The 19,280-nt window shown below is 50.3% G+C and overlaps 4 protein-coding genes across 4 annotated transcripts; 3 read left to right on the top strand and 1 right to left on the bottom strand.

The window, feature by feature from the left end:
* Window positions 1-1,538: 1,538 nt before the first annotated feature.
* On the top strand, window positions 1,539-7,268 carry pan1 (actin cytoskeleton-regulatory complex protein PAN1; the record flags this gene model as incomplete). The annotated part of the gene is made up of 8 exons (XM_016738903.1): window positions 1,539-1,663; window positions 1,789-1,847; window positions 1,903-2,012; window positions 2,076-2,269; window positions 2,606-3,345; window positions 3,414-5,523; window positions 5,575-6,105; window positions 6,164-7,268. The coding sequence occupies 8 exons, from the start codon at window positions 1,539-1,541 to the stop codon at window positions 7,266-7,268; spliced, it is 4,974 nt and encodes a 1,657-aa protein (XP_016602420.1).
* Window positions 7,269-8,286: 1,018 nt separating this feature from the next.
* Window positions 8,287-13,921, top strand: PEX2_016260 (ABC transporter, integral membrane type 1; the record flags this gene model as incomplete). The annotated part of the gene is made up of 6 exons (XM_016738902.1): window positions 8,287-8,789; window positions 8,842-9,224; window positions 9,352-9,460; window positions 10,119-12,046; window positions 12,105-12,604; window positions 12,671-13,921. 6 exons carry the CDS (start codon window positions 8,287-8,289, stop codon window positions 13,919-13,921), a joined length of 4,674 nt encoding a protein of 1,557 aa, XP_016602419.1.
* An 830-nt stretch (window positions 13,922-14,751) lies between these two features.
* PEX2_016250 (Glutathione S-transferase/chloride channel, C-terminal) lies at window positions 14,752-15,444 on the top strand (the record flags this gene model as incomplete). The annotated part of the gene is made up of 1 exon (XM_016738901.1): window positions 14,752-15,444. One exon carries the CDS (start codon window positions 14,752-14,754, stop codon window positions 15,442-15,444), a length of 693 nt encoding a protein of 230 aa, XP_016602418.1.
* A 345-nt stretch (window positions 15,445-15,789) lies between these two features.
* Window positions 15,790-18,956, bottom strand: PEX2_016240 (sodium/calcium exchanger protein; the record flags this gene model as incomplete). Its single annotated transcript, XM_016738900.1, has 2 exons — window positions 15,790-18,675; window positions 18,753-18,956. 2 exons carry the CDS (start codon window positions 18,954-18,956, stop codon window positions 15,790-15,792), a joined length of 3,090 nt encoding a protein of 1,029 aa, XP_016602417.1.
* Between the last annotated feature and the right edge of the window lie 324 nt (window positions 18,957-19,280).

Below are 19,280 nucleotides of genomic sequence, written 5' to 3'. Positions count from 1 at the left end.
GTGCTTTTAGTCTAGTTTTGATTTTGAGACCGGTCCTCTGTTTTTCTTTCTCTTGTTTTCTTATGATATCGGCGCGGGAAGATACATGGCGTTATTTATTTTATAGGTTTCTATCTTTGTGTCTTTTTGTGTTGCATTGTCTTCTTGTCAGAGCGCTCTGCTTCTACTCGACTCTCTTAATACATTTCGGGCCTTGTGGCCGTTATATCGGCTCTTCCCAAGGTTCATTCTCTCTGTCTTTCTTTTTTATTTTTGCTCGGATTTCGTGTTTCCTGCTTAAATATGGGTGTATGTATACCTTACCATGTCGTATATCTGGGTTGAGACGGGGGTTCCCTATACACCACTGCTAGTCAATATATGTTAGATATCATATCAAGATGATGGTTTCTAAGTTACACAGTACGAATGGCGCGCAATCATGACTTTGGCGCCAAGTATCTTCGCTTCCTAAATGTTGCAATCCAAAGGATGAAAAATCGTACAAAACATATAACTATGCATTAGTTGCATTATCGATTCCAGTAAACAAAAATAATTTATTATGTTCTAGAAACCGAGATAGCACCTTCTATATTCCATCAGGAAATGTGGGTATTGTGAACAACCATTGAATTAGAAGCACCACACCAACAAAGTCTCTTTGAAGTGAGATGAAGATAAAGTACCCCTCCGCAACTGATCCGAGGCATGTACATAGTTCAAATATGATCACGTGACATTATACTTTAAAATGGTCACATGATCGATATCGATTCCGATATCGAGATGTATCACAATATCTTCATCACTCAACGCCAACATCAAGCAATCAGACATTTACAAAGCCAGGGCCCAAATAATCTTATAAAGTGCACCGGATCATTGGGTTCCTTCCTTTGAACTTATCTGCTATCAATAAGCACCCTCAAAAGCGTATTACGAAGCCACACGCGTTTGGTCGCCATCGTCTTCACAAGTCAAAACGACCTGGTCACTTATAAATAGGCGTTTGAATTACGTCCGGCATTTGACTTCTTATCAATCTCTCTATTCTGCAACCCCGCAAGTTCTTGGATACATACATAAAATCATATCCTCGATACAGATATCTTGCCTTCAAACCCTTTAGCTTTTTCAAAAAAGCTTTCTCGCCACCATGAATGCCCCGGATAGGTGAGTGCATGTCAGCGTTTCTGAAATTCATCAAATTCTGTTCATTTTGCGGCCCTCCGGTGAAGTTGATTGTGCGTTGAATTCTGGATTCCAAATTCGGTTGGATATCATGCGTACCGCAGAACATATTCCCCGGATTCCGGGGTAAAATGCGCCTTCCTTTTTCCATATCTTGTCAAGATGGGAAGGCGGGAAGAACACGGGCAGCAGTGATGGCACTTTCCTCGCACTGTTGTTCCTGCCCTGACGAGCATTGCGTGTCTGGTTATTCCCTCTCCTGCACAGTCACTTTCTTTTCCCTGTCACCCTTTTGTTAACTCGTGGACTGTCATCCTCTTGTTCACTGCCAATTATCTATTTTGTCATCTCTGTTTTTTACAGTCATGCCTCAGAGCCCTGCCATTGTCACGGCCACTGCGGCCATCGCCAGAGAGCGTGCTGGTCGCCGCGGCCATGGTCCCCACCCGCGCCATCCTCGCCCTATGGTTCCTGATGATGCACCTGACGTGTCAGTTGAATCAACTCACGGATTAAGGCTTCTGTTTGCCTCTTTTTATGTCCTTTTTCTGCTGAATTTTCAAGTCTTGCTTTTTTATCCGAGGGAACCACAAGCTGACTAGGTTATGAACATAGGTATGAAGCCATCCTGCTCGCTCCTGGAGAGAGCAAGATTGATGTTGAGGTCGACACCCGTAAGCCATGCTGGTCAATCTAGACCACACAGTCTCGCTGACTGTATCTCTTTAGGTCTCCCTTCTGCCGCCATATTTACTTTCCGCAAAGAAGACCACACTCTTGGCAACATGCTGCGCCACCGTCTCCTGAAGACTGCTCATGTGATCTTTGCTGCCTACCGCGTAAGCCACCTGCTATATGCACAAGGTGTTCCATCTTGGAAACATACTAACAAGATCCATTAGGTCCCCCATCCGTTGACCCCCGAGTTCCAGCTGCGCATCCAGACTGATGGTGAGGTCACCCCTCGACAGGCTGTCATCAACGCCTCCGAGGCTCTGATCAAGGACCTGGGCATCTTGTCTCGGGAATTCACTAAGGAGTACGAGCTCCGCAAGGCTGCCAACGCCGCCAACCAGCAACAGCAGAACACTGCTGAGTAAATGGCTATGAGTGACACAAAGTCATTACCTATCCTCTTTTTTTAGGTCTGAAAATCTGGCGCATGGAGCAGTTACGGTCTTTTATGCCTTGCGTTTGTTTTCCTTTTCGGTTTCGATCTGGACATTTATGGGTGGCCCCTTTTTCGCGGGCCCTTTTCATCTTTGCTTTCTACTGTTTCTGAGAGACTCAGCTATACCACGCAAGCTGATACCGACAAATTTACGAGCTTAAAGCTCCAAGTCATTACTTGTATCTATCAAATCAAGTAATCCCAGTTGTAGATCCAAAAATAGGTATTTCGGACATATGACTAAGCACCAAATGAGGTTAGCGCACGTGCCTCCGCGTCCAGCAACGGCGTCATTCGCATCCTCCTGAGACTCAACTCACTTACCATTTTGCATTCGTTCTTCTCGTCAATTTCTTGTTGGCCTTTCTGCATCTTCTTTGCTCATGCGAGCGTGGTTTCTGTGATGTACTCCTCGTCGAATAATTTCCTCGGGAGTGGTGCCAGTGGCCATCCCGGCCAGGCACCATTCATGCAACAGCAACAACAACCCCCCTATTCGCAATTTCCTCAAGGCCAACAACCACCATCAATCCAACAACCTCAACCGACTGGATTTGCTCCCCAGCCCACTGGTCTTGCTCCACAGCCGACCGGATTTGCCGGACAGCCCTCCCCGTTCGGTAACTCGCAGCTACAGCCTCAAGCCACCGGATTCCCCGCGGGACAGCTCCAGCCGCAATTCACTGGCTTCCCTGGCGCCGCACCCCAGCAACCCCAGCAGCAGCAAGCGCAAAGCTTTCAACCACAATTCACCGGATATCCTCCTCAGAACCAGGCGCAGCAGCCTCCTCCGGTGCCGCAGATACCAACTCGATTCAAGACGTCCAGCGATGTCGCGAACTCCTTCCAAGATGCTGCCGGCTCTGGGGCCCCTCCTCAGGTGCCGCCAAAGACAGGGTCAAAGATCCCAAGCATTCGGCTTTCGTTTATCACGGCGCAGGATCAGGCGAGGTTCGAGCAGCTCTTCAAGTCTGCGGTTGGCGATAGCAAGACAATGGATGGTGGGTTTCCATGTACCCAACGGGTCACATATTATGGCTTGTATAGCAGTACTGACTGGTCACAATAGGCGACAAAGCAAGAGATCTTTTGCTGCGCTCCAAATTGACGGGCGCTGACCTTTCTAAGATCTGGGTCTTGTCTGATACCACCAAGTCCGGACAGTTGTTCTTCCCCGAGTTTGCATTGGCCATGTACCTCTGCAATATTCGTCTCACTGGTCGCGAGCTTCCTTCCACCCTGCCTGAGATAGTCAAGAACGAGGTTTCCAGTATGGTCGACATCATCTCGTTCGATGTCCCCGACACACAGCCGGCGCCGGTCCAGCGAACCAACGTCCCCAACTTCGATGCGCCTCTCATGGAGAACAAGTCGACGCCCCCAATTGTTCAACAGCCCATTCCGCAGCAACCGAACAACGCTCAGCTCCTGTCGCAGCTGACAGCACAGCCTACTGGGTTTTTCCCCCAGCAGACAGGTATCCAGCCCAACCCGACGGGCTTCCCTGGCCAGAACCAGTCTCAATTCCTTCAGTCTCAACAAACCGGCTTCATGACGAACCCGCAGGCCACTGGATATACCGGCCCTCGGCCTCCGATGCCGCCTATGCCCACTGGCTACGGGTCGAACCTTAGCCCCGCCCAGACCGGTGGAATGCAAGGCCTGGGTGTGCAGCCTACAGGCTTGGTAGCGCAACCCACGGGAGTTCCAGGTCAATGGGGATTCATCAACACACCAGCGCAGGGTTTGCCCAACATCGATGCTATGAAGCAGCAGCTCATGCCGCAGCCTGGGCGTGAAGGTGGTTTCAGTGCTGTTGGCCTTTCAGGAAATGCTACAGTTGCCTGGGCAATTACTAAAGAGGAGAAGAAGATTTACGATGATCTTTTCCGCGCATGGGACGGTTTCCGCAAGGGCTTCATCAGTGGCGAGACTGCCATCGAGATCATGGGTCAAAGTGGTCTGAATAGAAAAGACCTAGAACGGATCTGGACCCTGGCTGATCCCCATAACCGCGGCCGACTGAACATGGATGAGTTCGCCGTAGCTATGCACATGATCTACCGTGCTCTGAATGGATACCCAGTTCCAAACCGCCTACCGCCCGAGCTTGTTCCTCCTTCTACGAGACACTTGAATGACTCTATCGGTACAGTCAAGTCTCTTCTCTCTCAAGATGCTGAAAATCGCAAGGCCTCCGGGGCATTCCTGCAGCCGCAGAAGACTGGTGTCAGCTACCTCAAAGATCACTCCTTCCGTGGTGGTGCAGCAGGCTCTTCTGCGGCAAGCCGCAAGGATGCAACAGTGTTCAAGAACAATGACTCCGCTGGTGGATACCGCTCTAGTGCACGCCGCCGTGTTGGTAACGAGGCTCGTACCCCGTCACCAGCCGCCTCCGGCGCGTCCGACGAGGAGTATTCCGTGGAACAGTTGCACAAGAAGATCCGCGAAGCCAAAGTCATGATTGACGCTGCTGATTTCCAGGATGAGAACCGAGCCGAGGATGACGATGCTCTGGATCGCCAGGATCGCCGCGAGGCAGAGGCTCTGATGGACCGTATCCGTCGTGTGCAGGACGATCTCGATACCCACCCCAATGCCTCATTCCGTCAAGTTGACAATGGGGCAGATCGCAGGGTTCTTCGTCGCCAGTTGCAGTCTTTTGAGGATCAAGTGCCTCAGGTTGCATCTGATGTGCGTCGTCTTGAGCGTGAGATTGCGGATGCGAAGCTTGAGCTCTTCCGTCTCAAGGACGCCAAGGCACACCCCGGTGGCGCCTCTAACATCATTGGCACTGGCCCTGGTGGCACTGTGACAGAGTCAGATCGAATCAAAGCCCGCGCGCGTGCGCGTATGCAAGCCCGGGCCGCGGAGCTTTCCGGCCGCCCCGCACCCGTGACGGAAGATGACGATGGCCAAGCGGCTCGTCGTCTTGAGTCTGAGAGCACTAACGTGAAGATCGAGCGAGAGCGCAACGACACTATGACTCGCGATGTTGAGGAAAGTGTGCGTGATTTCGCTCGCAGTTTGGAGGACAGTCTTCGGGAGGAAGGCCAAAACTCCACACGTGAGCACGAGAAGCGTCGTTGGGAAGATGCATTGGGAGTTGAGGATGTCATCCGTGACTTTATCTACGATCTGAACCGCAATGCGCGAACTGCAAATGTTCGCAAAGAGGAGTATGTTATTCTTGTCAATTAGGAGAACTGTTCAATGCTGACGATTCATAGGCGAGAGAGACCTTCCCCTGGAGTGCAGTCTCGGGGTTCTCCAGCGGCCGAATCTGCCGCTGCCCGCCCGTCGATGCCCCCGTCCGTGGGCTCATCGAGCTCTCTTCCTGGTAACACACATGAAGATCGTGTGGCGGCTGCTCGAGAGCGTGCGCAGAAGCGCATTGCTGAGCGTATGGCTGCTGCTGGTTTGAAGCCCAATGACTCTAGTGAGACTCTTGCGCAACGCCAGGAGCGTGAGAAGAAGGAGCGCGAAGATCGTGTCAGACGCGCCGAGGAAGAGGATGCTAAGCGGGAAGAGGAGAGACAGCGTCGCCTGGCTGAGGAACGTGGTGTGCCTAGTGATGCAGCTCCGAAGACTGCGGGCAAGAAACCACCGCCAGCGCCGCCCACCCGCAGAGCTCGGACGGATAGTGCCGGTCAAGCTGATGCCACGAGGGGAGATGAACCTACTAAAGTGGATCAGGCTGCCCGTGAGCAGGCCATCAAGGAAGAGCAAGGGGTGCAGGAGGCAGAGACTAAGCGTCTAGAGTGAGTAATCCACGGCTGATAAAGATGCAATTAGTGGAGTTGGCTAATACATTTACAGGGGTGAGGCACGCCAACGCGAACTGGAATTCCAACAGGAAAAGGATGCCCAAGCCGCTCGACTTCGTGCTCTTGAGGAACAAGTCCGTCAGGGCAAGATCAAGAAGCAGGAAGAGAAACGTCGCAGGGAAGAGGCTAGCCGACAGTCCAAAGAACAAGAGGCTATTCTTGCAGCCCAACGTGTTGAGTTGGAGGCAGCTAAGGAGCGTGAGCGACAGCTGCAGCGTGAACTCGAGGGACTTGACGAGTCGTCGTCCGATGACGAAGGCCCCGCCGACATTACGCCTCAGTACAGCACCCCGACGCAGAGCCAGATTCTCCCTACCCCGCCTCCCGTGCCCACAATATCTATTCCTGAACCCCCCGCCCCCGAAAGCGTGCCTAGCGAAGTGGGCTCCCCCGAAAGCAGCCGTGGTGTTCCTGCCGCCACACCCGATGCTGAATCCAAGAACCCGTACTTCAAGAAATTGGGACAGCCATCCGACCCCACCCAAGCGACCTCGCCGCCTGCCACAGCTCCGTCTACGAATCCCTTCCACCGCTTGACGCAGCAAGAGCCCATCAAGCCCACCTTCACCGGAGTAGCCCCTCTGGAACGCAAGACTCGTGCCCGCCCCGAGGAAGACGATGATTGGTCCGCTGCCGGCTCCGACTTCGATTCGTCTGATGATGAAGACGACCGCCCAACCGGGGGCAGCGCCAAACAACTTGCCAGCATCCTGTTCGGCACTATGGCACCCCCACGTCCTCTGAGTGCGATGGATGAAGACAAGTCTGCCTCGAAGTCCGCTACCCCGGTACAAGAAAGCCCTGTTGCACCTCCGCCCCCGCCTCCAGCAACTCTGCCTCCTCTTCCTGCTATACCAGGCTCTAGTGATGCCATCTCCCCACCACCTGCACCATCTGCAGTACCTCCCCCTCCCCCTCCCCCACCTCCTCCTCCAGGAGCCGGTGCTCCTATCCCACCTCCACCTGCTCCCCCAGCCGCGGCTGGTGGCGCTGGTAACCGAGGCGCCCTCCTCGCGTCTATCCAGCAAGGAAGGACCCTGAAGAAGACTCAAGTAAATGACCGCAGCACAAGCTCGTCGGCTGGACGCGTGCTGTGAAGAAGGAATTGGAGTGTCTTTTTTATTTTTGTTTTGAGACTACATACTGTACAGATGCAGAGATGCGGGGAAAGACATGACCGTACTTACATGATTGGAGGGTAAAGTGACGAGGTCTATGGATAATGGGAGAGTAGTTAGCGAGTAGTTAGCTGTGTTTCTGTACTTTTCTTGGAATACTGATCGGTTTTGTTTATTATCATCTATCATCATACCTCTAGACTTCTGCTTACCTCCTATTCTAGGGGTTCCAATTTCTGATGCCTTACATTTATCTAACTTATAACTTTGAAGATGGCGTTCCCTCCAGTCTGCCTGAACTAATTGACATGTGTATGTATATTGGTCCCCCGGGGTCAGGTGTGGATCTAGCTAGGTATATTGTGCATATGTGTTGCATTGAAGTCTGGGGCAGTGGAGCGTGTTGGGTTGGCGTTTTGCGATTTCTCAGTTGCAGAGAGATATAGCTCAAGATTGGCAGTCAGCGCATTGAGCTTAGTGACGGCTCCATAGTGGCCATGAAATTCATTCAGCCGGCTCAATAAAGAGCCCCTGGTCATTGCGACGCATGATCCCTGTCTGACATGGATCATCTAGTTAACTCCGTGGGTACTCCGTACGTGCTCCGTAAATAGGGGTATCTTAAGAACATCTTGCTTTGAAATCGACGGTATTTACTGATGTAGCTTATTGATACAACATGGAATATAATGGAATATTAGTACCGATTCGAGCGTGGGTATGTTGTCTCTGGTTATATATAGAAAAGCATACATCTAAAAACACATTTGAAAAGACTATGTAAGAGCTTGCGATTCTGAGCATCCTGCTTGAAAATACTGATCTTTCTATTCTTATTTCGGCCATGTAGGGTAAGAGATAGTAATATATAGCATTGAATTATTTTTGAATTGGAGTTATATTGTGTAGTACTATAGCCTCGGAGAGAAATACTAGACATATCAGCTCTGGCCGAGAAATCTCACCTGTGACCACAACCACGAGCCTATTTTTAGCAATGTCTTTCTACCCACCCGGCTGGGACTATGACCGCCTCCTCAACGGTCCACCCGATGACTTGCTAAGTCTCACAGATGAACAACACAAAGCCTTGATGAGCGGCCTCCGAGAGGCAGGCTTATTCGAAGGGCTTCTCGCGAAAACAAGACAGCAGGACGCGGAAAAAAGAGCCGCAGAAGAAGCTGCCAAACCTCAGGAAGAACAGCTCGCCGAGCGCGAGCCCAGGGCGCCGTACATCAGCCCGCTAAAGGTGCTCTTCCGCTGGCGCGAGCCGGAGGAGTGGTCAGACTGGGGGTATGTGGTGTTTTGCGCGGGGCAGTACGGGGGTGAGCACGAGGAGCAATGGGCCAAATTCCGCCAGCGCTGGGATTTGATTTTCGAGCAAGATTTTGCCGAGTATCGCGGGTTCCATCCCAAGTCTGATCGCGCGATTGAACTGTTCAAGTTTCGCTGGGTGGAGGACCCCACGCTTGAGATGGCCGGTCCCAAGGATATTTCCCGGTTGGTGTGACCGCTGCGATGCAACCTCGCTCAGCTAACGGATGGACTCTAGTCGCTTCGAGGAGATGAGGAATGACCTTCCCCGAGCATTTGCCACGACGGCATGTTTGATGGTGACTCCGGAGGTCATCGACTCTGTTCTCGACTCACCCCTGCCGTCGTCGGCGCCCGAGCCCGAACGCCAGATGCTTCCATTTGCTATTGCTGTGTCCGCGTGGGCTCACCGGGAACAGCCTGCGTCCTTCAAAGGCTACTTTAGAGTTGCAGTCGAGTCGCTGATTCGCGGATTCTACGCGATTGTCGCCTTGGATATTATGCATCTTTCAGAACTAGTGGAACCCATGAGAGATGATTATGATATCTGGCTGGATTCTGGTCGAGACGGTATTCGGTATCATGATGGCATCCCAAACCCTCCGAAGAGACCATGGGCTGGTTGGTAATGATAAAGTGGGATTGAGATTACTGCAAAATCTCGACAACTTGTAGCTTTATTCTCAGGAATTTTGACATCAGAATAACCATATCATCATTATTTTATCCTCATAATTCGACACGATAGCTCTCTTTGAATTCGGGGAGGAAGGAGATGGAGATTTCGAAGGGGCTGACCCGGACAATTGGGCCATTTTTCTTGTGCAAGGCGTCAACGAAATAAATTCGCTAGCCGGGTATGATCGATAAACCGAGAGAGAGGCGGGTGAAGATAGTATACAGTGGGCCGGGGATGAATCGTAGCGTGGAGGTGAAGATTCTGAATGCTCTCTATATCAAATGCATTAGTTCTAACGTGCATCCTGTGGTACCTATCGTCGAGGTCGGCTTAAGGCGTACAGGTACAGAATAGTGGATATCCAAAGTTACGGGTGGAAAGGCAGCCGTTTCTGGCCTCAAAAGTGGTCATTGCCGTCAATCCCATAGGTCCTCATATTCTAGTTGTAATTTAACTATTCCGTACTCCGTATACAACACGATACCTCCACTCCAAACCGACCCATTTCCCCGATAACGCGCTAGCCACTAGGCAGCCTCCTGTTTCATAAAGAAAGACACCACCTAATTAAACGTTCCGATCCATCCGTCTTGCATTGATGCCACCAAAGTCGAGCAAAAATGACGTTACATCGCTCTACTACTGGGGAGGGATTGAATCACGCCCAAATTATTCATGAGGACCGTGTCGGGCTACTAAGTCGACTGACCTTTCAATGGATCTTTCCATTGCTATCTGTAAGTCTTTGGATTGCCCGACGCATTCCTCTGCATATAAGCCATACATAGCTCACCACAACTTTGTATTAAGATCGGATATTTTCGACCTCTAACAAGAGATGATACCCGAAACCAAAATCCAACCCGTGCGGTTGCGATACACCAAAATATTGTATTTGAATCCTTTCAGCTTGGCCTCTCTCATCAGAGAAATTTTCCACTTCTCTGGGCCTTGCATGGCGCGTTCAAATTTGAATTCTGGCTTGCGGGGATTGCCATGCTGTTTGCGAACCTCCTGCAAGTGATGGCACCCTTGTTATTGAGGTATTTTCTCGTCAGTCTTTCAGACGAGTCGTCATCCCACAGCAACTCCTTGAACTTTGTGGCCTTGCTCTTTACCACCCAGATGGGGATGAGCTTCGCTCTTGTACACTACCATTATCTGGGCGGAGTGGTCGGTAGCCAGGTGAAGGCTGTTCTTACTGCAATGGTCTTTGAAAAGTCTTTGAAGCTCTCCAACAATGAGAGTAATGAGTGGACTGATGGGAAGATATCAAACCTTATTACAGTCGACTCGCAGCGTATTCAGAGCGCTCTTCTATATGCCAACATGATTTGGAGCGAGCCAGTGGCCGTGGTCGTGGCATTGACAATCCTGTTCTATAACCTGACCTGGAGTGCGCTGAGTGGTCTCTTACTCCTTGGAGTGGGTGCAAAAGGCTTGGAATTCAGCATGGGTTGGCTGATGTCAAGACGGATGGCAATCAATGCCGCGGTAGATCTCAGAATATTGAGCCTTCTTGAAGGACTGCGCAATATGAAATTCGTTAAGTTCCATGCTTGGGAGCCATACTTTCTGCGTCAAATCTCTGATGTCAGAGAGGCCGAGGTCCAGCAGCAACACAAGCTATTAAGTCTTCAGAGCACGATCATGTCCCTATCCACCTCGCTACCTTCATATGCGGCCATGCTATCTTTCATTATATTCGCGACAATCCATGGCGGACTGACTGCCGCAGAGACATTTTCCTCGCTAGCGCTGTTCAACTGTCTTCGCAAGCCTCTCAATATTTTGCCTATGGTGCTTAGCCAGCTCATCGATGCATGGGTATCCCTACAGCGCATTGAATCATTTTTAATGGCGGAAGATCAACAGAAGACAATAGAGTGGGATTTTAACGCCGCCAACGTCATCGAAATAACCAACGGATACTTTTCCTGGAACTATGCTGCTGATGGCGATATTCCGTCTCCCACAATTAACGAGGAGACCAGTCTGCTATCCGTGCATGAGGAATCCAACATGCCTGGCAGTAAGATTTCCTCTTTAGCCCTAATTAATGTTAACTTGCAGGTCAAGCCAGGAGAGCTTATCGCAGTTGCGGGGCCTGTAGGCGCAGGCAAGAGTGCCCTTCTTCTCGCTCTTGCCGGCCAGATGAGTCAAACTCGAGGCCATATCGTACTAGGCGCTACACGATCCTTCTGCTCCCAAGTGCCGTGGATTGAAAGTGGAACAGTCCAGGAGAATATTCTGTTTGGAAAACCTCTACTACAGCCATGGTATGATGAGGTGGTGGAGGCGTGCGCTTTGAAGCCAGATCTCAAGACATGGGAGTATGGCGACGCTACCTACATTGGTGAGCAGGGTATTACACTGTCCGGCGGTCAGAAACAGCGTCTCAGTCTTGCGCGAACAATATACGCAGACACCGATCTACTCCTTCTAGATGATCCTCTATCGGCTGTGGATGCGGATGTTGGCCAGCACATCTTCAACAAGGCCATTCTTGGTTTATTGCGTGGGAAAACCTGCATTCTGGTGACCCACCAAAGGCACATAATCACCCAATGCGATCGTATATTATGGCTCGAAAAGGGCCATATTAAGGCTTCTGAAAGCCTGTCCAATCCATCGTCTGGTGATGAAATGCTGTCGCATTTGATTCCTACCCAGGAGAATTACCAGCAAAAAAACCCGAAGAATGCAGAGCATGGTGGATTGAGCAATGAAGACCATGAAGCAGTACATAGTACCCAAGATCAAAGTAAGGAGTCATTGTAGTTGAAATTTCCTGCTAATAAAACTAATGGGCTTCATTACAGACACGGTGATAGACAGGGAGACTCAAAAGTCGGGCAGGGTGCACGGGTCTGTTTACAAAACGTACCTTTCTGCTTCGGGCTCGATCTTCCATTGGCCTATTCTATTCTTTTTATTGATTGTCTCGCAGATAGCTGGAATCTTCACTGGCGTTTGGCTATCATGGTGGGTGGATAACACCTTGGGGTGGGATAACCGTGCTTATATACTTGGCTGTATCCTCTTTGGGGTAGCCCATAGCGTTCTCGCGTGGGTGTATCTCCGCCAGGCTTCATTTACCGGCTTGCGAGCCAGTGACAATCTGTTCAAGGCAGCTCTCCAGCGTGTCTTATATGCGCCTATGTCATTTCACACTGCTAATCCTGCTGGCCGGCTGATGAACCTGTTCTCCAGCGATGTGAACCAGCTGGATAATGGTGTTAGTGGCTCAGTCCAGGCATTCTTCCTGCTGGTTGGCATTGCTTTCTCCACATTCCTACTTATATCTGTCCAGTTTCCTCTGGTAAGTGGAACAAACCGGTTGCAGTTGCTATCACATCGGCATTGAACTAATATGTGAACTTCGCAGTTTGTATTATCATTGCCAGTGATTGCTTTGGTCGTATCCTATACTTCCGCCTATTATCGCGCTTCGAGACAAGAGCTGAAGCGCTTTGAGACTGTTTCGCGCTCTACTGTTGCAGGAAATACCGTCGAGTGCATTGCAGGCCGTCAGACGATCCGAAGCTTTGGCGTCCAACAAAATTTCCAAAGTCGATTGGGTGTCGCCATCGACGAAGCCAGCAACTTTTCATATCTGATGTCAGCAAGCCAGCAGTGGCTTAATCTTCGACTGGATACACTGGGCAATATTCTCATTCTGTTTGTCGGGGCTTTGATTGTCATGTCTGACAACTCCATTCCAGCAAGTATGTCTGGGTTGTTAATGACTTACGCCCTGGCTGTTGTGCAAATCATCCCTGGCATTGTATCCCAAACTGCCGAGATTGAGAACTCTTTTATCACAGTCGAGAGAATGATACATTATGGCAATGAAATTCCGACAGAGATGTCTGTCTTGGCTACTGTGCCACCGTCGACTTGGCCGGAAACAGGAACCATAACCATGAAGAATGTCAGCCTACGCTATCAAAGCAATCATCCTCAAGCACTGCAAGATGTCAGTCTCACAATCAATGATGGAGAAAAGGTCGGCATTATTGGACGCACCGGTGCAGGCAAATCCTCAATTGTATCCGTCCTTTTCCGACTTTTCCCCCTAGAGCATGGCTCGGTTGTCATTGACAACATGGACATTGCAAATTTGAATCTTCATTCCTTGAGATCCAAACTAGCTATCATCCCCCAAGACCCCACCCTCTTCCAGGGCACGGTTCGAACAAACCTGGACCCCTCTGGAGAATACCCAGATGATGTTCTCTGCAATGCACTTCGCAAAACCAACCTTTATCCGCAAGTGCACCTTGATCGAGAAGTTCAGCCAGACGGCAAGAACTTTTCTCTGGGTGAGCGACAGTTGCTGGCGTTGGCACGTGTTTTGGTGCGAGATCCTCGCATCCTCGTCTGTGACGAGGCTACTTCTGCAGTCGATCAAGACACGGATCGAGCAGTACAGCAGACGTTGCTAGATGCATTTCAGCACCGAACAGTCATATGCATTGCTCATCGACTGCAAACGATTATACGTTATGACCGAATCTGCATGGTAGATCAAGGCAAAGTTGTTGATTTCCAGAGTCCACTTAGATTGTTCGATACAAATGCCGAGTTCCGCCAGATGTGTGAGCTCAATCACATCACCCGCAAGGACATTGTTTAGTACGACCTGTGATCTTGCCTTCTGTTTTGGAGTCTCCTTCCCTGTTTGTACTATAGGGATTATGTATAGCGATGCTCTTTGGAGATGTCCCTTATTATCCTCCCATGGTATAGAATATACTACCTTCGTATCCCGCTTTTTGGTTAGTCTTTTCAAATGTCTTTTTAGCTGGTGTTTTGAGATAGATGTGAGGGCAGTAAAAAAAAGCATATTTTGTGCAAGCGACTTTTCTATGTATAACCTGTGATATGCGGCCAAAGGTTTGTTGGCCGAGAATCAATAGAAAGGTAGAGATGATGGTAACGAGCATGATGTTGAACCTCCAAGTCATGTTTTGATAAGGCTACAAACAAGACAAGACCGAGGCGAATGAGCGCGCTCTCAGGGTCATGCAGATGATCGTTTCAACATATAGAGTAACTTGAGGAAGCTCCCTTCAACTGATTGGGTAGCGACCTTGACATATAAAAGTATTTCGAGGTTGTTCTGTTGAGGTCTACCGCTAACCGATGGGATGTCCTCGGCGTTATCGTAGCGGTAGGTGTACCCCAGCCAATCGGAGTTATGAACGCCTATTGCGTTAGGTTACTCCCGTCTGGAGCCATTAAAGTGGAGATGAGTACCCCACTACGGAGTTGGGACGGATACTGTTGTATGAATTTCCGGACATCCTTGTTAGAAAGATAAGAGAAGCGTTAGCTATTTTCAGTTACATTTGAATTACAAAGGCTGAGCCACAATTTACCAACCCTCTTAGCAACTCGCGATCACTCGACCATTCCGACCACACACAACACCACCACAAAACTCCCTAACCTATTCGTTCCAAAATGGCAACCAATACTAGCAAAACATATCATCTTTATTCATATTTCCGCTCGACATGCACGAATCGCGTTGTGATTGCCATGCACCTCAAGGGTATTCCCGTCGAGCACACCTACATTGATCTCGGCAAGGCTGAGCACGAAAGCCCCGAGTTCCAGGCGCTGAATCCAAGCAAATCCGTACCGATTCTCATAATCAAAGAAGATAGGAACGAGACTGTTCTTACTCAATCAATTGCTATTCTAGAATATCTGGAAGAAAGCCTACCTACCCTGACACCACTACTACCTCCAAGTGGCGATCTAGTACAGCGTGCCCGTGTCAGAGAGATGGTGAACATAATCACAAATGACATTCAACCTATTACCAATGGGCGCATCGCTAAACGAGTCCGCGCTATTCGAGGTGAAGCCAAGGACCAGATCACTTTTGTGATGGAGGTTTTTCTCGCTGGCCTGACGGCGTATGAAGAACTACTAGCCAAATACAGCGGGCAATTCTCCGTGGGGGATGCTGTGACCATGGCTGATGTCTGTTTTGCACCGGCGGTGGAGATGGCACTTGCCTATGGGACCAATCTGGATGGGCTACCGCGCGTCATGGGATTATTCAAGAAGTTGGGGGAATTGTCGGCGTTTCAAAAGGGGAATTGGAAGATGCAAGGCGATACACCTGAAGCTCTGAGAGACTCATAGAGGCAAAAGTATTTATAGTTCTGCTGTAATCTATGCATGTAGCTATCGTGGTGATACCATTGATGATTGTACAAAGTGTTCTCTACAGAAATTTATAACTGAATGAGGATGTATTTCGTATATCATAATCCTTTCAGGGTTATCTCTCATGCAACAAGAATGTACTACCTACCAGCATGCGACTAGCTGTACATTGCAAACTGGAAAGCAGGGGGGAAAACGTCACAATGCCTAACCAACACCAACACAAAAAAAAAAAAACAAAACCAAAAGAAAACCTAGACCAATACTCGCCATTCTTGATTTGTGTGTTCATCTTCCAACACCAATTCACCAATTACCAATTCACAAGATAACTTCCGCAATCACATTCCCCAGGGTACTCACACACCAAACAGCGACAAGACCCCACCCAATCCTGCGATCCATTCTCCAGTTGTTCATAGGAACAATAATCAAAAGCCCAACCAAGATAAAAAGAAGGGTCGCGCCACTTATAACAAGCACCTTAGAGATGGCGATGTCATATGGGACTTGCACAGGGCGGACTCCTTGCAGTGCCTCATTGTGTCTCTGGTTTCCACTGTTGAGGGTCATGTAGAGACCACCAAGCCCGATACCAAGGAGGATATTGAGCATGGGACCACCGAAGCAGGCACTCAGAGCCATGACCGGATACCCGAGTCGGGCAACTGTGATGTCAGCGACTAGATCGCCTAGCGAGTTCCCGACGGCGAAGATAGTCAATCCGAGTAGGGAATCGGAGATGTTGAGGATGACGCCGATGGTCTTGAGTAGGGCCACAACTTCTGTGGCAATTGTGGCGATCCAGGATATGGCGACTAAGAAGCCAAGCAGGGAGAGGAAGGGCCGCCATTGTGGTGGGAGGATGTCGATTTGGGGTCGGGATTCGTGGGGGAGGAGCGGAATAGAAAATTCTGCGCTAGGACGTCGGTGATTTCGTTGACGACGCGTGCTTATTATTAGAGCTGTGAGAGAGACAGATGAGAATAAGAGGGAGACGAGGGAGGGAAAGACGAGGTTGCGCAGCTGACGGTCTTCGTCCACGGTGGTCCAGGCGATGAGCACGGCGAAGAAGGGGCCTGTGAAAAGTTGGATGGAAACCAGCCAGCGATTCCAGTCCTTTGTTGGCACAGGATACACAGGAGGTGAACCTGGCACTGGCACTGCCGGGAGTTCTGAGTCCCATCGCGGGCGACCAGTGTGTTCATACGAGGATTTTCGATGGGGGTGCGTTGGCGGCACATCAGAAGGTAGCCCGGCATGGTCATGTGCCTGAGCTACAAGCACTGGACTATCGGCTGGAAGTCTTACCCTTGGGGAAGGGCTCTCTCCATCGCCAACATCCTGAATGATGACCGAGGGTATGGGGTCCGGTTCCACAGGCTCTGGTGCCTCAGGCTCGACGACTGGGATCGTTATGGTAAGAAGCAACACACTAGGAGCTGCGATAATCCCAAGCAATCGCTCCCAAATATTCTTAGACTTCCAGCCTGCCAAGGTCGGGAAGAGTGTGCAACCAATCTGCTGGGGAGGAGGGATCGAGTCAGGCCACCAATTCCTTAGGTATTTGCGGAAAGGGAGGCCTACATGAGCGAAATCATCATACCCGTCGTGGACTTGTAATCGTTCTAACTGACCGGCTGGATTTGGAAGTCGAATGCTGGGTGGTCGTGAGGGTGCCATGGAGGGCAAATCAGTATACGATGGGAAGGGCATTGATGGGCTTTCTACCCCGAAGCCTGAATGAGGGCGGGCTGGAGTGCCTCTAGGAGATACTGACATCGGGGACCGGTCATGTATCGTTCCGCTGTGGTAATTGGGCGAGTTAAACGCGTCTGACGGAGCGAGCCGGTCGGGAGTCCGAGGTGTTGTGGTACCTGGGCTCAGACTCGGCGACCGGTTCGCAGAAGACACATCCAGCGGCATCCCAGTATCAATTCGAGGGAGCTGGCGTGAGTGCATGGCTTCTTGCCCTGAAGTATCCTCAAAAGAAGGTTTACTCACTGTAAGCAGTGGACCTTGTGTTGGCCGGGGCTCCAAAACACTGGAGTCGAATTTCAATCCCAAGGCATCATTTGCCGACACAGCGCGAACCCGAGAGGAACCAGCTGCACTGGACGGCGACAGGCGGTCGGAACTAGCAGATGGTCGACTGGCGCGAGGATGCGAGGCCACCGAGCGCGTGTCGAAATCAGCCTCGCCGTCGTCTGAATAGCTGTTCAGGCTTATTGTCGGATTCCCGCGGGTGTTTCTTGATTTCTGCAGCGAGTGAAGAACAGATTGAAACTCCAATGCGCCGACAAGACTCGCTCGAATGGGGTTTATCGTATTACGTCTCGAGTTCACAGGCCGATAGACGTGCATGTTATCACGAATCTCGGCCAAGTACCGGTTGCGTGTTTCGTCGTCCTCGTCGTCCTCTTCTTTCCACAGAGGAACAGCATCGGCGCGTTCCAAAAGATCAAAATCCTCAGTCGAGGCTCCACGGAAAAGACTTCGTGACTCTGACGCTACACCGGGATCATCGTCCTCGGCGGCCTCTTCGATCTCCAGCTCTTGGTTCTCCGGTATATGAAAGTGAGCTCGCGCTGCGAGATCTCTCTCATTCTTTCGGCGTTGTCGTACCAGATACCAGTGCCAGGTCACCACCATCACGACATAGAAAACATACAAGCCTACCATCGCAGCTGACTCCCACACGTGAAGTTTCCCATCAGCCAGCATAAACATGCTGAAAATAACGGCCACTATGAAGTAGCCCACATCTCGAACAAAACTCCTTCGTGCGACCTTGAATGGCCGAACTAATGCCATGGAGCCGGCGACAACGGAGGTGATAAAAGTCGCCGCACCGATCAACTCTCCAATCGCCAAGCTCCCACTATTCGACCGCATGGCAGCAAAAGTGGAAAAAACGTCAGGGCTTCCATTGCCAAATGCAAGGAATGTCACGCCTGTGAGACTCTCGCTCAATCCTAAAATGCTAGCCAATGTACTCAGATCAATACACAGGAAATCGCTTGCCGCGATCCCTATGGTACTAAAGAGCAGTGAAAGCCAGAGTATCAATATCGTGAATGCTACCGGTTTGGCATCGGCCAGCCCGCAATAGTAAAATTGAAGGTAGGAGAGTAGTCCATCCTCGTGATCGGGGCAGTTGGCGCGGACATATGCACACTGATCTTTGACATTACGAACCAAGCGGCACTATATCATCGTGTGACAGAACATCATTTAGCCTTCGGCGCCATCTCACAAGAAAGAGTCTGGAAAGGGAAAGATACCTCTAGTTCGCCCTCTCGTTTGAACAGGCCTGTACGTAGCTCTGTACCTGATTGCGCAAACTGGCCATTTTCATTTGTAGTACCAGTTAGAAACCAACTCGTGGTTGCAATAAGTGTAAACACCAACAACGTGGTGTAAAATGGTCGGATTGAATATCGTGGCTTCCGGACGGCAGGCTGCAGGAAGGACGGCAGCTGGTTCATTATGACGAGAAGAATGGCGGCATCGTGGGGCCAAGACTTTAGATGCTGTAGACCAAATTATACCAGAAAGATCAACATTGAAGACTCAATGCATGTACAATATATACCCCACGCGTCCAACGAATGTCGGTTTGTATATGCTAGTGCGGTGAGTGCGGTGAGGAGTGCGGTGATGTCAGCTGGGAGGAGCTGTGGCGGACCTCGGGAGTGGGCCAATGCGCTTAGTCCGCCGATCGTTGTTGCACTGGGGAAACAGGCTAGAGGAGTCGATCGCAGATAGTATAACTGTAAGCAAAACAAGAAAATATGATCAAAGAGTAGAAG

This window comes from Penicillium expansum (genome assembly GCF_000769745.1).
Source record: "Penicillium expansum strain MD-8 chromosome Unknown contig46, whole genome shotgun sequence".
NCBI classification, from domain to species: Eukaryota; Fungi; Ascomycota; class Eurotiomycetes; order Eurotiales; family Aspergillaceae; genus Penicillium; species Penicillium expansum.
This window is presented reverse-complemented; position numbering and strand designations above follow the sequence as displayed.